This window comes from Protopterus annectens, chromosome 4.part0 (genome assembly GCF_019279795.1).
Source record: "Protopterus annectens isolate FY-2018-M chromosome 4.part0, PAN1.0, whole genome shotgun sequence".
In the NCBI taxonomy this organism is placed as follows: domain Eukaryota; kingdom Metazoa; phylum Chordata; order Ceratodontiformes; family Protopteridae; genus Protopterus; species Protopterus annectens.
Genome location: NC_056733.1, coordinates 188,143,511 through 188,161,745, shown reverse-complemented (window position 1 = coordinate 188,161,745; position 18,235 = coordinate 188,143,511). Strand labels below are relative to the sequence as shown.

The 18,235-nt window shown below is 39.8% G+C and overlaps 1 protein-coding gene across 6 annotated transcripts in view; it reads left to right on the top strand.

The window, feature by feature from the left end:
- LOC122799242 overlaps window positions 1-18,235 on the top strand; it is an 840,251-nt gene that overhangs the window by 30,605 nt on the left and 791,411 nt on the right. For all 6 annotated transcript variants that reach the window (XM_044068176.1, XM_044068174.1, XM_044068177.1 and 3 more), the window contains exons 2-3: window positions 8,793-8,846; window positions 12,950-13,003. In XM_044068176.1, coding sequence (XP_043924111.1) covers window positions 8,793-8,846; window positions 12,950-13,003 — 108 coding nt within the window. The remainder of the gene's footprint in view (window positions 1-8,792; window positions 8,847-12,949; window positions 13,004-18,235) is intronic.

The following is an 18,235-nucleotide window of genomic DNA, read 5'->3' as shown; positions in this document are numbered from 1 at the left end:
CTGTACTGTAAATATTTGCCTTCTCAGAGTGTTTGCTGTAAATCTTTATTGTACTGTCTTTTTCTATCGGCATTGCAAATAGTTTGCTTTTTTGACTAGTGTCACATGTCTGAATATTTGATATACCTTTACCTTGTGTTTTACTTGTATTCTGCTTTTAACTATATATTAAAACTTCAAAAGAGACCACAGCTCTGTCTCTTGTGAGTCAGGCAGAAATACCACTGTCTTTCTAGTTGCCTGCCTCTTATGTTAATTTGACCATACATCTTATTTCCTCTCTGCTTTCACTGGCTTGTGTGAGTAAGCACAAAATTATCATTTTGTGAAATCACTCCACTTCAACTATTTAAATTTATTGGCCATCCTACTGTATTCTTGCTGTTTTAAAAATAGTGACTCACCACTAAAACTTAACTTTTTAGACAAGTAAAACTTAAGTTACCTACTTTCACATCTAACTTATCTAGTGCACACTGCAGTGTTTAGCATAAACCATTTTTTTCATCTTACCTTTAAGCATCCCTGTGACTAGCACTTGCTCTAATACCTGCTGGAAAGCACTAGGAAGCCTTAAACTGATACAAATACTCAACTCTCCTTGTTAATAAGTAGAAATTAATTATAGGCACTAAACAGCCTACAACTGCAAAGTACCTTGCTAAGGCAAAGGAAAACAGCTCCTGTACTTTACAAAAAAGCACCAAACCAGGCATATCCAAGGGTCAGCTTCTGGTGATTTCTCCTTTCCACCTTGTGAATCTGGGCATACTGGGGAAATGCAGTAATTGCCTCATGTACACAGACAACCTTCTCTTCCTACCACTCAACATTACAACCTGTGAGAGATGCACTTACATAGTCAAACTTGAAGCAAAGCTCTCTCCACCCAAGATTGTGCTAGACAGTCAAGAGGAGAAGGTTAACACCTGCACTACACCTCAAGCAATGCATAGCCCTTCTAAACTCACACCACCAACACCCACACATAGCAATATTAAATCCACATATGCAGAGGCCCTTAACTGTAACCTGCCCAAGCAACAAGGACATCCGAAGCTGAAACGCAAACACCAATCACAACCAAAGTGTCACATAGCTCACAACAACCAGTGTGCCACCTAGCAACAGCCCCTAAGGCAAGATAACGTACCTAACACTTTAGTCATAGGTGACTCTATAGTCAGGCACACTGATGCCCCACTCACCAGTCTGAACAAGGAGAAAATTACAGTCATCTGCCTGTCGGGTGCCAGGATCCGCCACATAACGCATGCACTCAAGTCACAACAAGTACAAATATGGCTCTGTCATTGTCTGTGTTGGAGTGAATGACTTGAGATGTACCTCCCTGGACTACATGAAAAGAAACATCATGTGGCCCAGGCAGGTATGACCCTAGCCCTGAGTAACATCCTGCCTTTGCCCAGAATGATTCCACAATATAAGGACAAAATGATTGACTTCAACAATTGGCTAAGCTTCTGGTGTCATTCAAAGGGGATCCAGTATATGTCTGCGTTGGACGACATGATTGTCAGACCATGATTCTTTGCCAGAGATGGTCTGCACCTGTTGCCCTTGGGATTCAGGTTACTGGCTAAGGCTCTTGCCACCCCTATAGTGCCTTTTTTAGGCAAAGTTCAAAGGATAAAACCACCACCATAACAGGTACAAGCATGCAAATTGTGAAGGCAATGCTACTCAATGATAGAAGTCTAAACCTCAAAATGCACTCTCTCGAGGCACTCCTAAAAATGGAGAACATCGATATCTGTGCTGTAACTGAGGCCTGGTTCAAGGCTCCAGAGAGCACCCCTGCAATACCAGGCTACAACTCTTACCACATTTTTCGGCCAACAAACCAGGACCGAAACACTAAAGGTGGAGGAGTGCACATATTCACCAAGGAAATTCACACCACCAGGCTAGTTGCCCAACACCATGTGTCTGAAATTCTCCAGGTGCAACTAACACTAGGTAAGACTGCAATCCAAATTGTAGCTTGCAACAGATCCCCCACCATGTCCCAAGATTCTCACTACACCTTTCTAAAAATACTGGAAAATATTAAGATACGACCAAACACCCTAATACTGGGTCATTTCAACTACCCTGCCATTAACTGGGAAAACTACTTGTGTACCAACACCTTTCTCCAACGGTTCTGGGAATTCATAAATTCCAATGCCCTAGATCAACTAATCCATAGTCCCACCAGGGGCTCCAATATCCTAGACCTGGTCATTACCAACATGGGAAATTGATAGTCCACACCTATGGTCACTCCCTCGCTGGTCAGGTCTGACCATAAGCTAATCACCCGTAGCATCCACATCCCACCCCCCAGTAAGGAAACCTCCATAAAAAACTTCTCCAAAGCCAACTTCATGCTACTCAAGTCAGAAGTGACAAACTGAAAGTTTGACTGCTGAATCCTGCACTAAGGCACTGTACAAGCACATCCACTCATGCATGAATTGTGCCATCCCAAATAGAACCAAGATGCTCTCCTCAAAAATAAGGAAGCAAATGTGGTGGTCCCCTGCCATAAACAAACTTTACAAGAAAAGGAAGAAACTGTTGCAGAAAAGAGGAAAATTCCTGGATGCAAAAAACTCCCTTACCAGCCTCAGTAAGAAGCTGAGATCCCTCATAAAATCCTCCAAAGCTAGTTACAAAAATAAAATTGCCAAAGATTCTAAAGACATCCACAAGGCATTCTATAACTATGTCAAGAATCTAAATGACCATGCTCAGATCTGCTCTGAGCTACAACAGAATGGCATTAAATATACTGATCCCAAGGACATTGCCAATATCCTGGCAGATCAATTATGTGCCAACTTCTCCCCCTTCTCACCCTCTAACGGCCCATTTTAATAATGGAAGAATGCCAAATTCCAATAATAATGGCCACACAGGTAAAAAATGCACTCTCCAAAGCTACAAATACAGCATCCATGGGACTAAATGACATCCCGGGCTGTGTACTACATGAACTACAAAATGAACTGGCACCTCACATAAGTGTCATGTTTAATCATAGCCTCACCTCAGACTTCATGCCCACTGAGTGGCACACAGCTACAATTATCCCACTCCACAAGGGGGGATCCACCTTGGATCCCGGGAACTACCGCCTCATCGGTCTGATGAGCCTGATCTGCAAGGCCGTGGAATGTATTATCATGGAACTTATAAACAAATACACTGGCAACCTTCAAACACTGGACCCCACCAAGTTTTGGTTTGTGAAGGGCCGATCTTGTCTCCTGACCCTGATTGACTTCTTCCAGAGCCATGTATGAGGGTGAGGTGGTCACCACAGCTTATCTGTACCTCGCCAAGGCCTTTGACGCCATCCCCCACTTTGGAATCATAGATAGACTTCCTAAGCTGGGCATTAATCCATATGTCACTCGATGGCTAGCCAACTGGCTTACTGACAGAACCCACACTGTAAAAGTAGCCGACTCCAAATCCAACTCCAGACAAGTGACAAGTGGAGTACCTCAGGGTTCAGTCCTGGGACCGCTCTTGTTTGCCATCTACTTCTCTAAAGTACAGGCCAACACTAAGGGACTCTGGCTAACAAAGTTTGCAGATGACTGCAAACTGGAAGCCATTACTGAATCCCCAAATGATGTGGATACTTTACAAAAAGGCCTTACAGAAACAGATGCTTGGTGCCAGAGCCATGGGCTCAAGTTCAATGCTAAGAAATGTATAGTTATCCCCTTTGGGAAAAAACATGTACCCGTGAATTACCACATAGGTGGCAGTACACTAAACACCAAAAGTGTGATAAGAGACTTAGGGACACAGGTGGACGGTGGTCTCACCTTTGATAACCACATCACCACAACAGTCAGGAAATCCTTCTATGTGGCACACCTCATCACTAAGAGCTTTTCATCCAGAAAAAAGGAGGTCATTGTCCCACTGTACTCATTCTTCATTAGACCCATTATAGAATACAATGCCCCATTTGGTATGTACCTCTCAAGTCATCTGCAACAACTGGAAAGGCCGCAGAAATATCTCATTAAAAGAATCACAAGCCTACAGTAGATGCCCTACACTGACCACCTTAAAAAACTCCAACTATACTCTGTCACATATCGTCTACTCAGAGGCGATCTCTGCTTAACATACAAGGCCATGTCAAACCCAGAGCTGTAGGACATGCTACACTTAAAGAAATCCCAATCCCTCAGAGCCACACGCTCCAGGGATCTAAACCTTGCCATCACAATAAACAAAACATGCTGGAGGGATAGGTTCCTGACACAGAGACACCCCAGACTCTGGAATAGACTGCCCATACATGTCAACCAGAGTGCCTCTTTGGCCCTCTTCAAAAGGAACCTTGATGATTGGATGGGAGAAAGGAAATTCACCCCTGGTATCACGTCAGTCGCCCTGCTAGACAGGGGTCTAGGGAAGTAAATATTGTGGGATGAAATAGCCAGGGAATTGTTATGGCTAGGCTTGTATAGGCCCTAGGGCCGATAGCCTAGTACCAACCTATGAACCTATGAACCTATGCTAAGATATAGATCCAGGTTATGGCAGAAAAGAGTCTGGTGACCAGCCCACCTACCCGGTTATCAAATGGCAATAAATAAATAAATCAATGATGGCTGGAAGGGAAAGCTATATAAGTACTCCTAAAAGCACAATCTTGACAATGCAATATATATTATTTTGTAATAATATATATTAGACTGTTATTTGCCTGACATTTGTTGGAAGAAAAGCAGACTGTGCTTAATGGTATAAAGAACTGTAATGTATGGATTGACAAGACTATACTTAAAAATAAAAAATAAAAAAATAAAGACAAACCTGTAAAGCGCTTCTGTAGTATAAGACCTGACTGAAATATCACTTTCAGAGGTATGTAAGAATTGTTACACACCTTCTAAGTGCTACTGTCAGGTCTCAGGCAAGGAACATTAATTCACTCTCAATTTTCCCTAAATATCTTTCCTTATATTTTCATTCTGGTCACAGAAGTTTACAGATATCAATCTGTAACTTATTTAACTAAGTTTATGCAGCATTTATAAACTGTCCCTGACTTTTTCTTCCAGTTATATTTACTTGTGGCTTATGCAACAGCACTCACTAAGTGCTTTATTAGCTTTCAAACAAAGTAAAACACATTGTTTTTTCCCCCTGTAACCGGTAGTACTTGTGGAGTAGATGAAACTCCATGTACTACAAAGAGTTATGATTTAGTATCACCAGTTGCTCTGTGTTCTCAGTGTGGATGCCAAGATTCACTTATTGAACTTTGCTCTCAAGGTGAATTTCTTGTCATCCGTGTCTCAAACACGTAAGAAGGTAGGTATCATAGGAGACCCGATAACCTTCTATGTTAAAGATTCAAACAGAAGACTGATATCATTTATGTAATAACCCTTTAGATTTATTAGTTTACATGCATAAATGGATGAAGGATTCACTGGCAAGATTTTTTACAGGGATAGGATTAAACCAGTTACTATATGTTTTCAACATGGATGCGAAGATCCGGGATCCGTACTGATCCCCGAAGGAACTTTTCACCGAAACCCAAACAGCCGAGCATACTTACATGAAAGTGCTTTTCACCGAAGCAGCACTTTCGCGTAAGTATGCCTGGTACGGAGGTCGTACTACGGTGTGGATAAGGGAAAATTCCCTTTTCTCCACTGTAGTGCGGTCTCGGAGTGAGAATATTAAAGTAGGGGGGTGTGGGGGTATAGACCTCCACATGGGGGGTGCAGGAGTGCATAAACACTTTTTTTGTTGTTTTTTTCCTTTTTTGACGCACTTTAACGAAAGTGCTTTTTTGATAAAAGCACTTTCATTAAAGTGTGTTCGGTGATGTTGGGTTTTTTTCCTTTTTTGATGCACTTTAACGAAAGTGCTTTTTTGATAAAAGCACTTTCATTAAAGTGTGTTCGGTGATGTTGGGTTTTCGGCTATTGACGTTTCGTTCAATAGTCCTAGACCCACTAAGATCCATCTCTCAAGCTTTGCTCTCAAGGTGAATTTCATGGCATCCATGTCTCAGACACATAATAACATGGTTACGATTGGAGACCTGATAACCCTTTATGTTAAAGATTGAAAGGGGAAACTTTTATCATTTACGTAGTAACCCTTTAGATTTCTTAGTTTACATGGATAAACGGATGAAAGATCCATTGGCAGGATTTTTTACACGGATATGATTAAACATATTAATATTTGATGAGGAAATTACAATATTGGTTATTCCATGGCTATGTCTTTTGCTGTGTGATTATAGGTGGGTGTAGTTTTGGAAGGGATGTGTTTGTTATAAGGATGAGTTAAAGAGTTTTACTCCACTTTGATTTATCATATCACTGAGTATAAGGCCACCATTGAGATATACCTTACTGAACATGTCAAACAACTGGAAAGACCACAAAGGTTTCAAACTAAAACGATCAGATGTTTCAAAGGTCTGAACTACAAAGAAAGACTGCAGGCTTTATCCCTTTACCGATTTTCACATAGACTCCTTGTCTTGCTTATAGGGCTCTAAGGGATCCAGTAATTCAAGAACTTTTATACCTCAATAAATCAAGAAATCCAGTTAACATACCTGCCAGACATATAAATCTATTTCAAAAAATAAAGAAGACTAAAAGGAGGGATAGATTTGTCACTCAGCACCTACCCCTTCTCTGGAACAAACTCCTTCTTCAAGTTAAGCAATATGACACAATGTCTTCCTTTAAGAAGGGGCTGGGTAACTAGATGGGTGTTCATAAATTCATCTCTGGGGTGACTGGAGTAGCCCATCTTGAAATGAGATGCAAAGCCTAAGGGTGGCTAATGGTAAGGTAGAAATGGCTGCAAGGCTCAGGTGACTTGTAAGTCGTATGGTACTATTATAAGAGGTAAGTTGTAATAAACAACTCTGCTATCACTAAAGACAATGCTTAGTATTCCACATTCAAATATTTATCCAGTATTGTGGAACCAAGTGACTTTTTCTGTAAGTATGGTAAGTAAGTATGGTATGTAAGTATGTATGGTATGTATGTTAGTATGGTATGTAGGTATAGTGTGGTATGTAATTATGGTAGGTAAGTAAGTATGGTATGTAGTAAGTATGGTATCTAAGTATGTATGGTATGTAGCTATAGTATGGTATGTAAATATGGTAGTTAAGTAAGTATAGTATGCATGTAAGTATGGTATGTAAGCATGTTATGTATGTAAATGCGGTATTTAAGTATGCATGGTATGCAATTATGGTATGTAAGTATGGTATGTATATATGTATGTATGTATGTATGGAATGTACGTATAGTATTTATGTAAGTATAGTATGGTATAATTATTTTTACACAAGAGAACAAGTGGTTCTAGAGAGCAAGCCCCATGCCTTTACACCAACAGCTTGTCTAAATCCTGGTCTGGACAGAACAAGAGTGTCATCTTGGCTAGTTCTCAGCAAGTAGATTTTGTTCTCGAGTGGAAGGTTAGCTTTTTGGTGGTGGGGCAGTGGTCAGTAAGCTGGCTTAAGTATTTTAAATATCAGGGCATCTATAAGCAGAGTCGCCTTGTCTGAAATTGGTAACTAGTGGGTCTTGTGAAGTAGCTTGCAATTATGCATCATACTGTCTGCAAATAGAACAAATATCTAGAGTTTAAATTCAGTAGCTGGTAGTTTTTGTGTTTTATGGGATGAATGTTGGTGTATAACAGGCAGGACTTATTTTAATTTGGGAATTAAAACATTTTAACCCATGGTGGATCTTTTCTGCTGGAGAGAAGAGGTGGGAGATTTGATGGTATAGATTTAGTTCTGAAAGCACTTTACAAGAGATGCTGTATGCCTGGTAAAGTTAATATAGGTGGGGTCATGTATAAGTTAAGATAGCTTCATCCTTGGCAAAACCTCTTTATCGCTGCCTCATAATGATTAAATATGTGAGAGTTGTAAGTATTTATTGAACTTGGGAGCTAGTTTATTACCTCAGAATACTTTTGCTAAGTACAACACACATGAGCACACATGCACACACACACACACACACACACACACACACACACACACACACACACACACACACACATGCACACACATCTGGGCCACAGAGCATTTATACTACATCAACATAGGCTGAGGTTGTCAAGAACATATTCTAAACCTTGCAGATTAATCACAATGAAGCCTCAGCCATTAGTCTGCACAGCAACATGTCAGCTTTGAACAGCATGCCCATGGTCAATACACATACTTCTAAGAGTCATAAGGGTGCAAACTCTAAGCCCTAAAGACCCAATAAAACTGCATACACCCATAGTAATATTTTAGTGACAGCTGACTCTAGTATAAGAAATATGGGCATCACCCTCACCGGATTGATAAGAATAGGGTGAGGGAAAGCTGTCTTTCTAGTGCAAGGAGTCAGAATGAAACAAGGGCTCTTACATACTTCAATCCTGACAAACATGATTATGTCCTGATAGTGGTCCATGGTGGTAGTCTAAATGACCTTAGGCACTGTACCTGTTTGCTCTTGCTATATGTGACTCCAAGACAAGACACTGATGCTGAGTGATACTGTGCCATCACCCAGAATGATAGCAAGGTTTAAAGCCATAAATCTGTGGTCTCTGTTTTAATTTGGTTAACTAAATTAAATGGAAGAATCCTTTCACATAGTTACTAGGGCTTTATCATTTCACTGATATTTTTTATATACAACACAGAACTCCCTACTGCAGTAAACTAAGCTGCCATTTTATCTTTACAGCACAGACACGAGGAGAAGAACACACTACTGCTGAAAGTCTGTCTGCGCCAACAGGTAAGCACTTTAAAATTCAACTGCTTACTTTTTATTTTATTTATTTATTTAACATTTGTTTACTGGGAAAGTCCGATTTGTAGCAAAGCCAAATTTCAGCAGAGGCCCAGGGAGAAGCACTCCAGATGCATGTCTTTAAAACATAGGAGGAAATTGGAGCACCCAGAGGAAACCCACATGAATACAGGGAGGACATGCAGACTCCATACAGAAGGCACTCCAGCTGAGACTCAGACTGGAGAACCTTTTTGCTGTGAGGCGAGACAATGCTACTGCTGTAGCGCTGCATCATCCAACTGTTAATAAACAACTAATTTGTGGATTTTGCACGCTATACATTGTTGGAATCAGATGAGTCGAAAGATAAAGTCTTATTCCTCCTATATTCAGAACATTTTCCATTGATGGATTCTATTAAGCCTGAGTCTGCATTGCTGAGTCCTGCCTCTTTTGCCACTGCAAACCTCTTATCTGCCTTTAGTAGCCAGTCAGTATTCAATCATAAGAAATGAACTTTCCATTTTGGTATACTCCACACAGAGTAATGACAAAAATGAAAGAGTTGCTGACTACATTTGATAAACTAATAAATACACAAGGATAAATTCATCTTTTTTTCATGGGAGAATCAGGAAACTGTGAAGAACAAGTCTTCTATCTTATCTCAGAAATGTAGCTAAGTGGCATGGAGTAAAATATGCATTTCAATAAAGAATGAACAGAATATAACTAAGGTTTGAATTGGGGATAGCAAGACAAGCCGTTTGGACAGGGACAGAGGAAGGAAACTTCTTTCAAAAAGTTTCTGATTACATTAGCAGTGAAAATTAACTACATAATGGTCCCAGATAAATATTTAGAGTTATACACAAGATTTTATTACAATATGTAAATTATTTAAAGTACAAGATTACAGGGTCTATCAAGTATATATTCAAAATATATATGAAAACTTGAAGCTGAATAGCAATCAGTGTATCAGAATAGCTGTATACATTTTATTGAGGTCAGAGTGTTAAATGTTATTCAAAACAGCTACATAAATTATATTTAAAAATCAGAGTAGAAACAAGTATTAAACTGTTATTAATGCATATGTAATGACTAAAATATTAGAAGGAAATGAAGTCTATGCTTTGTGTGCCATGGAAGGGTAAATAAAGCCAAGTTTCATTTATAAATATTGCTAATGCCATGGAATTGGATTGTGCACAACCCTGTGGATCATCTTGCTCCATTAAACTCCAGGCATCTGCCACACATATTAAGGAGCAATATCATGCGGCTGTAGTCTGAAGATCACTGCATCTAGTGCAGTTTATGCAGTTGTTTGTATGCGCTTGTAGTCTGAGGATCACTGCATGTGGTTTAGTTTATACACTTGTTTGTATTTGGTTGTAATCTGAGGATCACTGCATCTTGTACAGTTTATGCAGTTGTTTGTATGGGGTTGTATTCTGGGGATCACTGCATCTGCTGCAGGTTATGCAGTTGTTTGTATGTCATCATTGTTTGAGGATCACTGCATCTGGTGGAGTTTATGCACTTGTTTTTATGCAGTCATAGTCTGAAGATCACTGCATCTGGTACAGTTTATGCAGTTGTTTGTATGTGGTTGTAGTCTGAGGATCACTGCATCCTGTGCAGTTTATGCACTTGTTTGTATGTGGTTGTAGTCTGAGGATCACTATATCTGGTACAGTCTATGCAGTTGTTTTCATAGGGTTGTAGCCTGAGGATCACTGCATTTGGTACAGTTTATGCAATTCTTTGTATGCAGTTGTAGTCTGAGGATCACTGCATCTAGTGCAGTTTATGCACTTGTTTGTATGCGGTTGTAGTCAGAGGATCACTGCATCTAGTGCAGTTTATGCAGTTGCTTGTATGCAGTTGTAGTGTGAGGATCACTGCATTTGGTGCAGTTATATGCACTTGTTTGTATGCGGTTGTAGACTGAGGATCACTGCATCCTGTGCGGTTTATACAGTTGTTTGTATGTGGTTGTAGTGTGAGGATTACTGCATCTGATGCAGTTTATGTACTTGTTTGTATGCAGTTGTAGTCTGAGGATCACTGTATCTGGTGCAGGTTATGCAGTTGTTTGTATGGGGTTGTAGTCTGAGGATCACTGCATCTGGTAGAATTTATAGAGTTGTTTGTGTGAGGTTGTAGTCTGTGGAGCATTGCATCTGGTGCAGTTTGTGTAGTTGTTTGTATGCGGTTGTAGTCTGAGGATCACTGCATCTGGTGTAGTTTAGTTAATTCATCATTTCTTGACAAGGTACAGTTAGTTGAGTCAGAGTTAACATTTTAAGTTGTTTATGGTTGAAATTGGGCATGTAAAATTGTTTGATCACATTAAATCTGGGACACTGTTTTCATTACTGAATGATTGGGGCAAGTAAGGCAAGTGATTCTACAGAGCAAGCCCCATGCCTTTACAGCAACAGCTTGTTAAATCTTGGTCTGGACAGAACAAGAGTGTCATCTTGGCTAGTTCACAGCAAGTAGATTTGGTCCCTGATTGGAAGTTTAACTTTTTGGTGGTGGTGCGGTGGTCAGTAACCTGGCTTAAGTATTTTAAATATCAGGGCATCTGTGAGCAGAGTTGCCTTGTCTGAAATTTGTAACTAGTGGGTCTTGTGAAGTAGCTTGCAATTATACATCATACTGTCTGCAAATAGAATATCTGCGGTGGTGGTGCTGTGGTAGCATTGTCACCTCACAGTCAGATGCTGTCTGGTTCGATTCTCAGCTAGAGCGTTTTCTGTGTGGAGGCATGCGTGAATGGGCATACCTTCGTTGAAGGTTGTGCGTCAGGGCTGGTAACTCGGCATGTAAAAATCAACTGCCAATCATAAGCAGACCAGAGTCCCGCTGCGGTGACCCCTAACTGGGAAAAGCCGAAAGACACAACAACAACTGTCTGCAAATAGAACAAATATCTAGAGTTTAAATTCAGTAGCTGGTAGTTTTTGTGTTTTATGGGATGAATGTTGGTGTATAACAGGTAGGACTTATTTTAATTTGGGAATTAAAACATTTTAACCCATGGTGGATCTTTTCTGCTGGAGAGAAGAGGTGGGAGATTTGATGGTATAGATTTAGTTCTGAAAGCACTTTACAAGAGATGCTGTATGCCTGGTAAAGTTAATGTGGGTGGGGTCATGTGTAAGTTAAGATAGCTTCATCCTTGGCAAAACCTCTTTATCGCTGCCTCATAATGATTAAATATGTGAGAGTTGTAAGTATTTATTGAACTTGGGAGCTAGTTTATTACCTCAGAATACTTTTGCTAAGTACAACACACATGAGCACACACACACACGCACACACACGCACACACACACACACACACACACACACACACACACACACACACACACACACACACACACACACACACACACACACACACACACACACACACACACACACATCTGGGCCACAGAGAATTTACACCACATCAACATTGGCTGAGGTTGCATTCTAAACCTTGCAGATTAATCACAATGAAGCCTCAGTCATTAGTCTGCACAGCAACATGTCAGCTTTGCCCAGCATGTCCATGGTCAATACACATACTTCTAAGAGTCACAAGGGGGCAAACTCTAAGCCCTAAAGACCCAATAAAACTGTATACACCCATAGTAATATTTTAGTGACAACTGACTCTAGTATAAGAAATATGGGCATCACCCTCACCGGATTGATAAGAATAGGGTGAGGGAAAGCTGTCTTTCTAGTGCAAGGAGCCACAATGAAACAAGGGCACTTACATCCTTCTATCCTGACAAACATGATTATGTCCTGATAGTAGTCCATGGTGGTAGTCTAAATGACCTTAGGCACTGTACTTGTTTGCTCTTGCGATACTCGACTCCAAAGAAAGACACTGATGTTTAGTGATACTGTGCCATCACCCAGAATGATAGCAATGTTTAAAGCCATAAATCTGTGGTCTCTGTTGTAATTTGCTTAACTAAATTAAATGGAAGAATCCTTTCTCATAGTTACTTAGCCTTTATCATTTCACTGACATTTTTATATACAACACATAACTCCCTTCTGCAGTAAACTAAGCTGCTATTTTATCTTTACAGCACAGACGGTAGGAGTTGAAAGCACTACTACTGAAAGTCTGTCTGCGTCAACAGGTAAGCACTTTAAAATTCAACTGCTTACTTTTTATTTTTTTTATTTATTTAACATTTGTTTACTGGGAAAGTCTGATTTGGAACAAAGCCAAATGTCAGCAGAGGCCCAGGGAGAGACACTCCAGATGCATGTCTTTTAAACATAGGAGGAAACCGAAGCACCCAGAGGAAAACCACATGAACGCAGGGAGGACATGCAGACTCTGTACAGAAGGAACTCAAGCTGATACTCAAACTGGAGAACCTTTTGCTGTGAGGCGAGACAATGCTACTGCTGTAGTGCTGCATCATCCAACTGTTAATAAACCAGTCATTTGTGGATTTTGCACGCTATACATTGTTGGAATCAGATGAGTCGAAAGATAAAGTCTTATTCCTCCTATATTCAGAACATTTCCCATTGATGGATTCTACTAAGCCTGAGTCTGCATTGCTGAGTCCTGCCTCTTTTGCCACTGCAAACCTCTTACCTGCCTTTAGTAGCCAGTCAGTATTCAATCATAAGAAATGAACTTTCCATTTTGGTATACTCCACACAGAGTAATGACAAAAATGAAAGAGTTGCTGACTACATTTGATAAACTAATAAATACACAAGGATAAATTCATCTTTTTTCATGGGAGAATCAGGAAACTGTGAAAAACAAGTCTTCTATCTTATCTCAGAAATGTAGCTAAGTAGCATGGAGTAAAATATGCATTTCAATAAAGAATGAACTGAATATAACTAAGGTTTGACTTGAGGACAGCAAGACAAGCCTTTTGGACAGTGACAGAGGAAGGAAGCTTCTTTCAAATAGTTTCTGATTACATTAGCAGTGAAAACTAACTACATAATGGTCCCAGATAAATATTTAGAGTTATACACAAGGTTTTATTACAATATGTAAATTATTTAAAGTACAAGATTACAGGGTCTATCAAGTATACATTCAAAATGAATATGAAAAGTTGAAGCTGAATAGCAATCAGTGTATCAGAATAGCTACATACATTTTATTGAAGTCAGAGTGTTAAATGTTATTCAAAATAGCTATATAAATTATATTTAAAATCAGAGTAGAAACAAGTATTAAATTGTTATTAATGCATATGTAATGACTAAAATATTAGAAGGAAATGAAGTCTATGCTTTATGTGCCATAGAAGGGTAAATAAAGCCATGCTTCATTTATAAATATTGCTAATGCCATGGAACTGGATTGTGCACAACCCTGTGGATCATCTTGCTCCATTAAACTCCAGGCATCTGCCACACATATTAAGGAGCAATATCATGCAGCTGTAGTCTGAAGATCACTGCATCTAGTGCAGTTTATGCAGTTGTTTGTATGCGCTTGTAGTCTGAGGATCACTGCATGTGGTTTAGATTATACACTTGTTTGTATTTGGTTGTAGTCTGAGGATCACTGCATCTTGTACAGTTTATGCAGTTGTTTGTATGGGGTTGTATTCTGGGGATCACTGCATCTGTTGCAGTTTATGCAGTTGTTTGTATGTCATCATAGTCTGAGGATCACTGCATCTGGTGGAGTTTATGCACTTGTTTTTGTGCAGTTGTAGTCTGAGGATCACTGCATCTGGTACAGTTTATGCAGTTGTTTGTATGTTGTTGTAGTCTGTGAATCACTGCATCTGGTACAGTCTATGCAGTTGTTTGTATGGGGTTGTAGCCTGAGGATCACTGCATTTGGTGCAGTTTATGCAGTTCTTTGTATGCAGTTGTAGTCTGAGGATCACTACATCTGGTGCAGTTTATGCACTTGTTTGTATGCAGTTGTAGTCTGAGGATCACTGCATCTGGTACAGTTTATGCAGTTGTTTGTATGGGGTTAGAGTCTGAGGATCACTACATCTAGTGCAGTTTATGCGGTTGCTTGTATGCAGTTGTAGTGTGAGGATCACTGCATCTGGTGCAGTTATATGCACTTGTTTGTATGTGGTTGTAGTCTGAGGATCACTGCATCCTGTGCAATTTATGCAGTTGTTTGTATGCGGTTGTAGTCTGAGGATCACTGCATCTGGTGCAGTTTATGCACTTGTTTGTATGCAGTTGTAGTCTGAGGATCACTGCATCTTGTGTAGTTTAGTTAATTCATCATTTCTTGACAAGGTACAGTTAGTTGAGTCACAGTTAACATTTTCAGTTGTTTATGGTTGAACTTGGGCATGTAAAATTGTTTGATCACATTAAATCTGGGACACTGTTTTCATTACTGAATGATGGGGGCAAGTAAGGCAAGTGGTTCTACAGAGCAAGCCCCATGCCTTTACAGCAACAGCTTGTCTAAATCCTGGTCTGGACAGAACAAGGGTGTCATCTTGGTTAGTTCACAGCAAGTAGATTTGGTCCCCGAGTGGAAGTTTAACTTTTTGGTGGTGGTGCGGTGGTCAGTAACCTGGCTTAACTATTTTAAATATCAGGGCATCTGTGAGCAGAGTCGCCTTGTTTGAAATTGGTAACTAGTGGGTCTTGTGAAGTAGCTTGCAATTATGCATCATACTGTCTGCAAATAGAACAAATATCTAGAGTTTAAATTCAGTAGCTGGTAGTTTTTTGTGTTTTATGGGATGAATGTTGGCTTATAACAGGCAGGAGATATTTTAATTTGGGAATTAAAAATTTTTACCCATGGTGGATCTTTTCTGCTGGAGAGAAGAGGTGGGAGATTTGATGGTATAGTTTTAGTTCTGAAAGCACTTTACAAGAGATGCTGTATGCCTGGTAAAGTTAATGTGGGTGGGGTCATGTATAAGTCAAGATAGCTTCTTCCTTGGCAAAACCTCTTTATCACTGCCTCATAATGATTAAATATGTGAGAGTTGTAAGTATTTACTGAACTTGGGAGCTAGCTTATTACCTCAGAATACTTTTGCTAAGTATAGCACACATGTGCACACATGCACACACACACACACACACACACACACACACACACACACACACACACACACACACACACACGCACACACATCTGGGCCACAGAGCATTTATACTACATCAACATAGGCTGAGGTTGTCAAGAACACATTCTAAACCTTGCAGATTAATCACAATGAAGCCTCAGCCATTAGTCTGCACAGCAGCATGTCAGCTTTGCCCAGCATGCCCATGGTCAATGCACATACTTCTAAGAGTCACAAGGGGGCAAACTCTTAAGCCCTAAAGACCCAATAAAACTGTATACGCCCATAGTAATATTTTAGTGACAGCTGACTCTAGTTTAAGAAATATGGGCATCTCCCTCACCGGATTGATAAGAATAGGGTGAGGGAAAACTGTTTTTCTAGTGCAAGGAGCTAGAATGAAACAAGGGCTCTTACATCCTTCTATCCTGACAAACATGATTATGTCCTGATAGTAGTCCATGGTGGTAGTCTAAATGACCTTAGGCACTGTACCTGTTTGCTCTTGCGATACTCGCCTCCAAAGCAAGACACTGATGTTGAGTGATACTGTGCCATCACCCAGAATGATAGCAAGGTTTAAAGCCATAAATCTGTGGTCTCTGTTTTAATTTGGTTAACTAAATTAAATGGAAAAATCCTTTCTCATAGTTACTTAGGCTTTATCATTTCACTGACATTTTTATATATAACACCGAAGTCCCTGCTGCAGTAAACTAAGCTGCCATTTTATCTTTACAGCACATACACTAGGAGTTGAAAGCCATACTGCTGAAAGTCTGTCTGCTTCAACAGGTAAGCACTTTAAAATTCATCTGCTTACTATTTATTTTATTTAACTGCAGTGGCGGTGCTGCGGTAGTATTGTCGCCTCACAGTAAGAAGTTGTCCGGTTCGATTCTCAGCTAGACCGTCTTCTGTGTGGAGACATGCGTGAATGGGCATACCTTCACTGAAGGTTGTGTGTCACAGCTGGCAACTTGGCACGTAAAAATCTACTGCCAATCATAAGCGGACCGGAGTTCCGCTGTGGCGACCCCTAACCGGGAAAAGCCAAAAGACACAACAACAACTATTTATTTTATTTATTTAACATTTGTTTACCAGGAAGAGTCCAATTTGGAACGAAGCCAAATTTTAACAGAAGCCCAGGGAGAAACACTCCAGACGCATGTCTTTGAAACATAGGAAGAAACCAGAGCACCCAGAGGAAACCCACACTAATGCAGGGAGGACATGCAGACTCCGTACAGAAGGCACTCCAGCCGAGAATCAAACTGGAGAACTTTTTGCTGTGAGGTGACAATGCTACTGCTATAGCGCTGCACCATCCAACTGTTAATAAACAAGACATTTGTGGATTTTGCATGCTATATATTGTTGGAATCAGATGAGTCGAAAGATAAAGTCTTATTCCTCCTATATTCAGAACATTTCCCATTGATGGATTCTACTAAGCCTGAGTCTGCATTGCTGAGTCCTGCCTCTTTTGCCACTGCAAACCTCTTATCTGCCTTTAGTAGCCAGTCAGTATTCAATCATAAGAAATGAACTTTCCATTTTGGTATACTCCACACAGAGTAATGACAAAAATGAAAGAGTTGCTGACTACATTTGATAAACTAATAAATACACAAGGATAAATTCATCTTTTTTCATGGGAGAATCAGGAAACTGTGAAAAACAAGTCTTCTATCTTTTCTCAGAAATGTAGCTAAGTGACATGGAGTAAAATATGCATTTCGATAAAGAATGAACTGAATATAACTAAGGTTTGAATTGGGGATAGCCAGACAAGCCTTTTGGACAGTGACAGAGGAAAGATGCTTCTTTCAAAAGTTTCTGTTTATATTAATAGTGAAAATTAACTACATAATGGTCCCAGAAAAATATGCAGAGTTATACACAAGGTTTTATTGCAAATTGTAAATTATTTAAAGTACAAGATTACAGGGTCTATCAAGTATATATTCAAAATAAATATGAAAAGTTGAAGCTGAATAGCAATCAGTGTATCAAAATAGCTACACACATTTTATTGAAGTCAGAGTGTTAAATGTTATTCAAAATAGCTACATAAATTATATTTAAAATCAGAGTAGAAACAAGTATTAAACTGTTTATCATACACATAAATACACAAAGACATATTCGGAGGCTCTGATCAAAAATCTACCAAAACAGCAGAGGCCACCAAAGCAGACACCCAAACAACTGCCATCTCAGGACACAACACATGCAACACATAGACCACATAGTCAGTGTGCCAAACAGTCACAGCCCTTAAGGCCAAACACAATGCCAGACACACTCGTCATTGGTGAC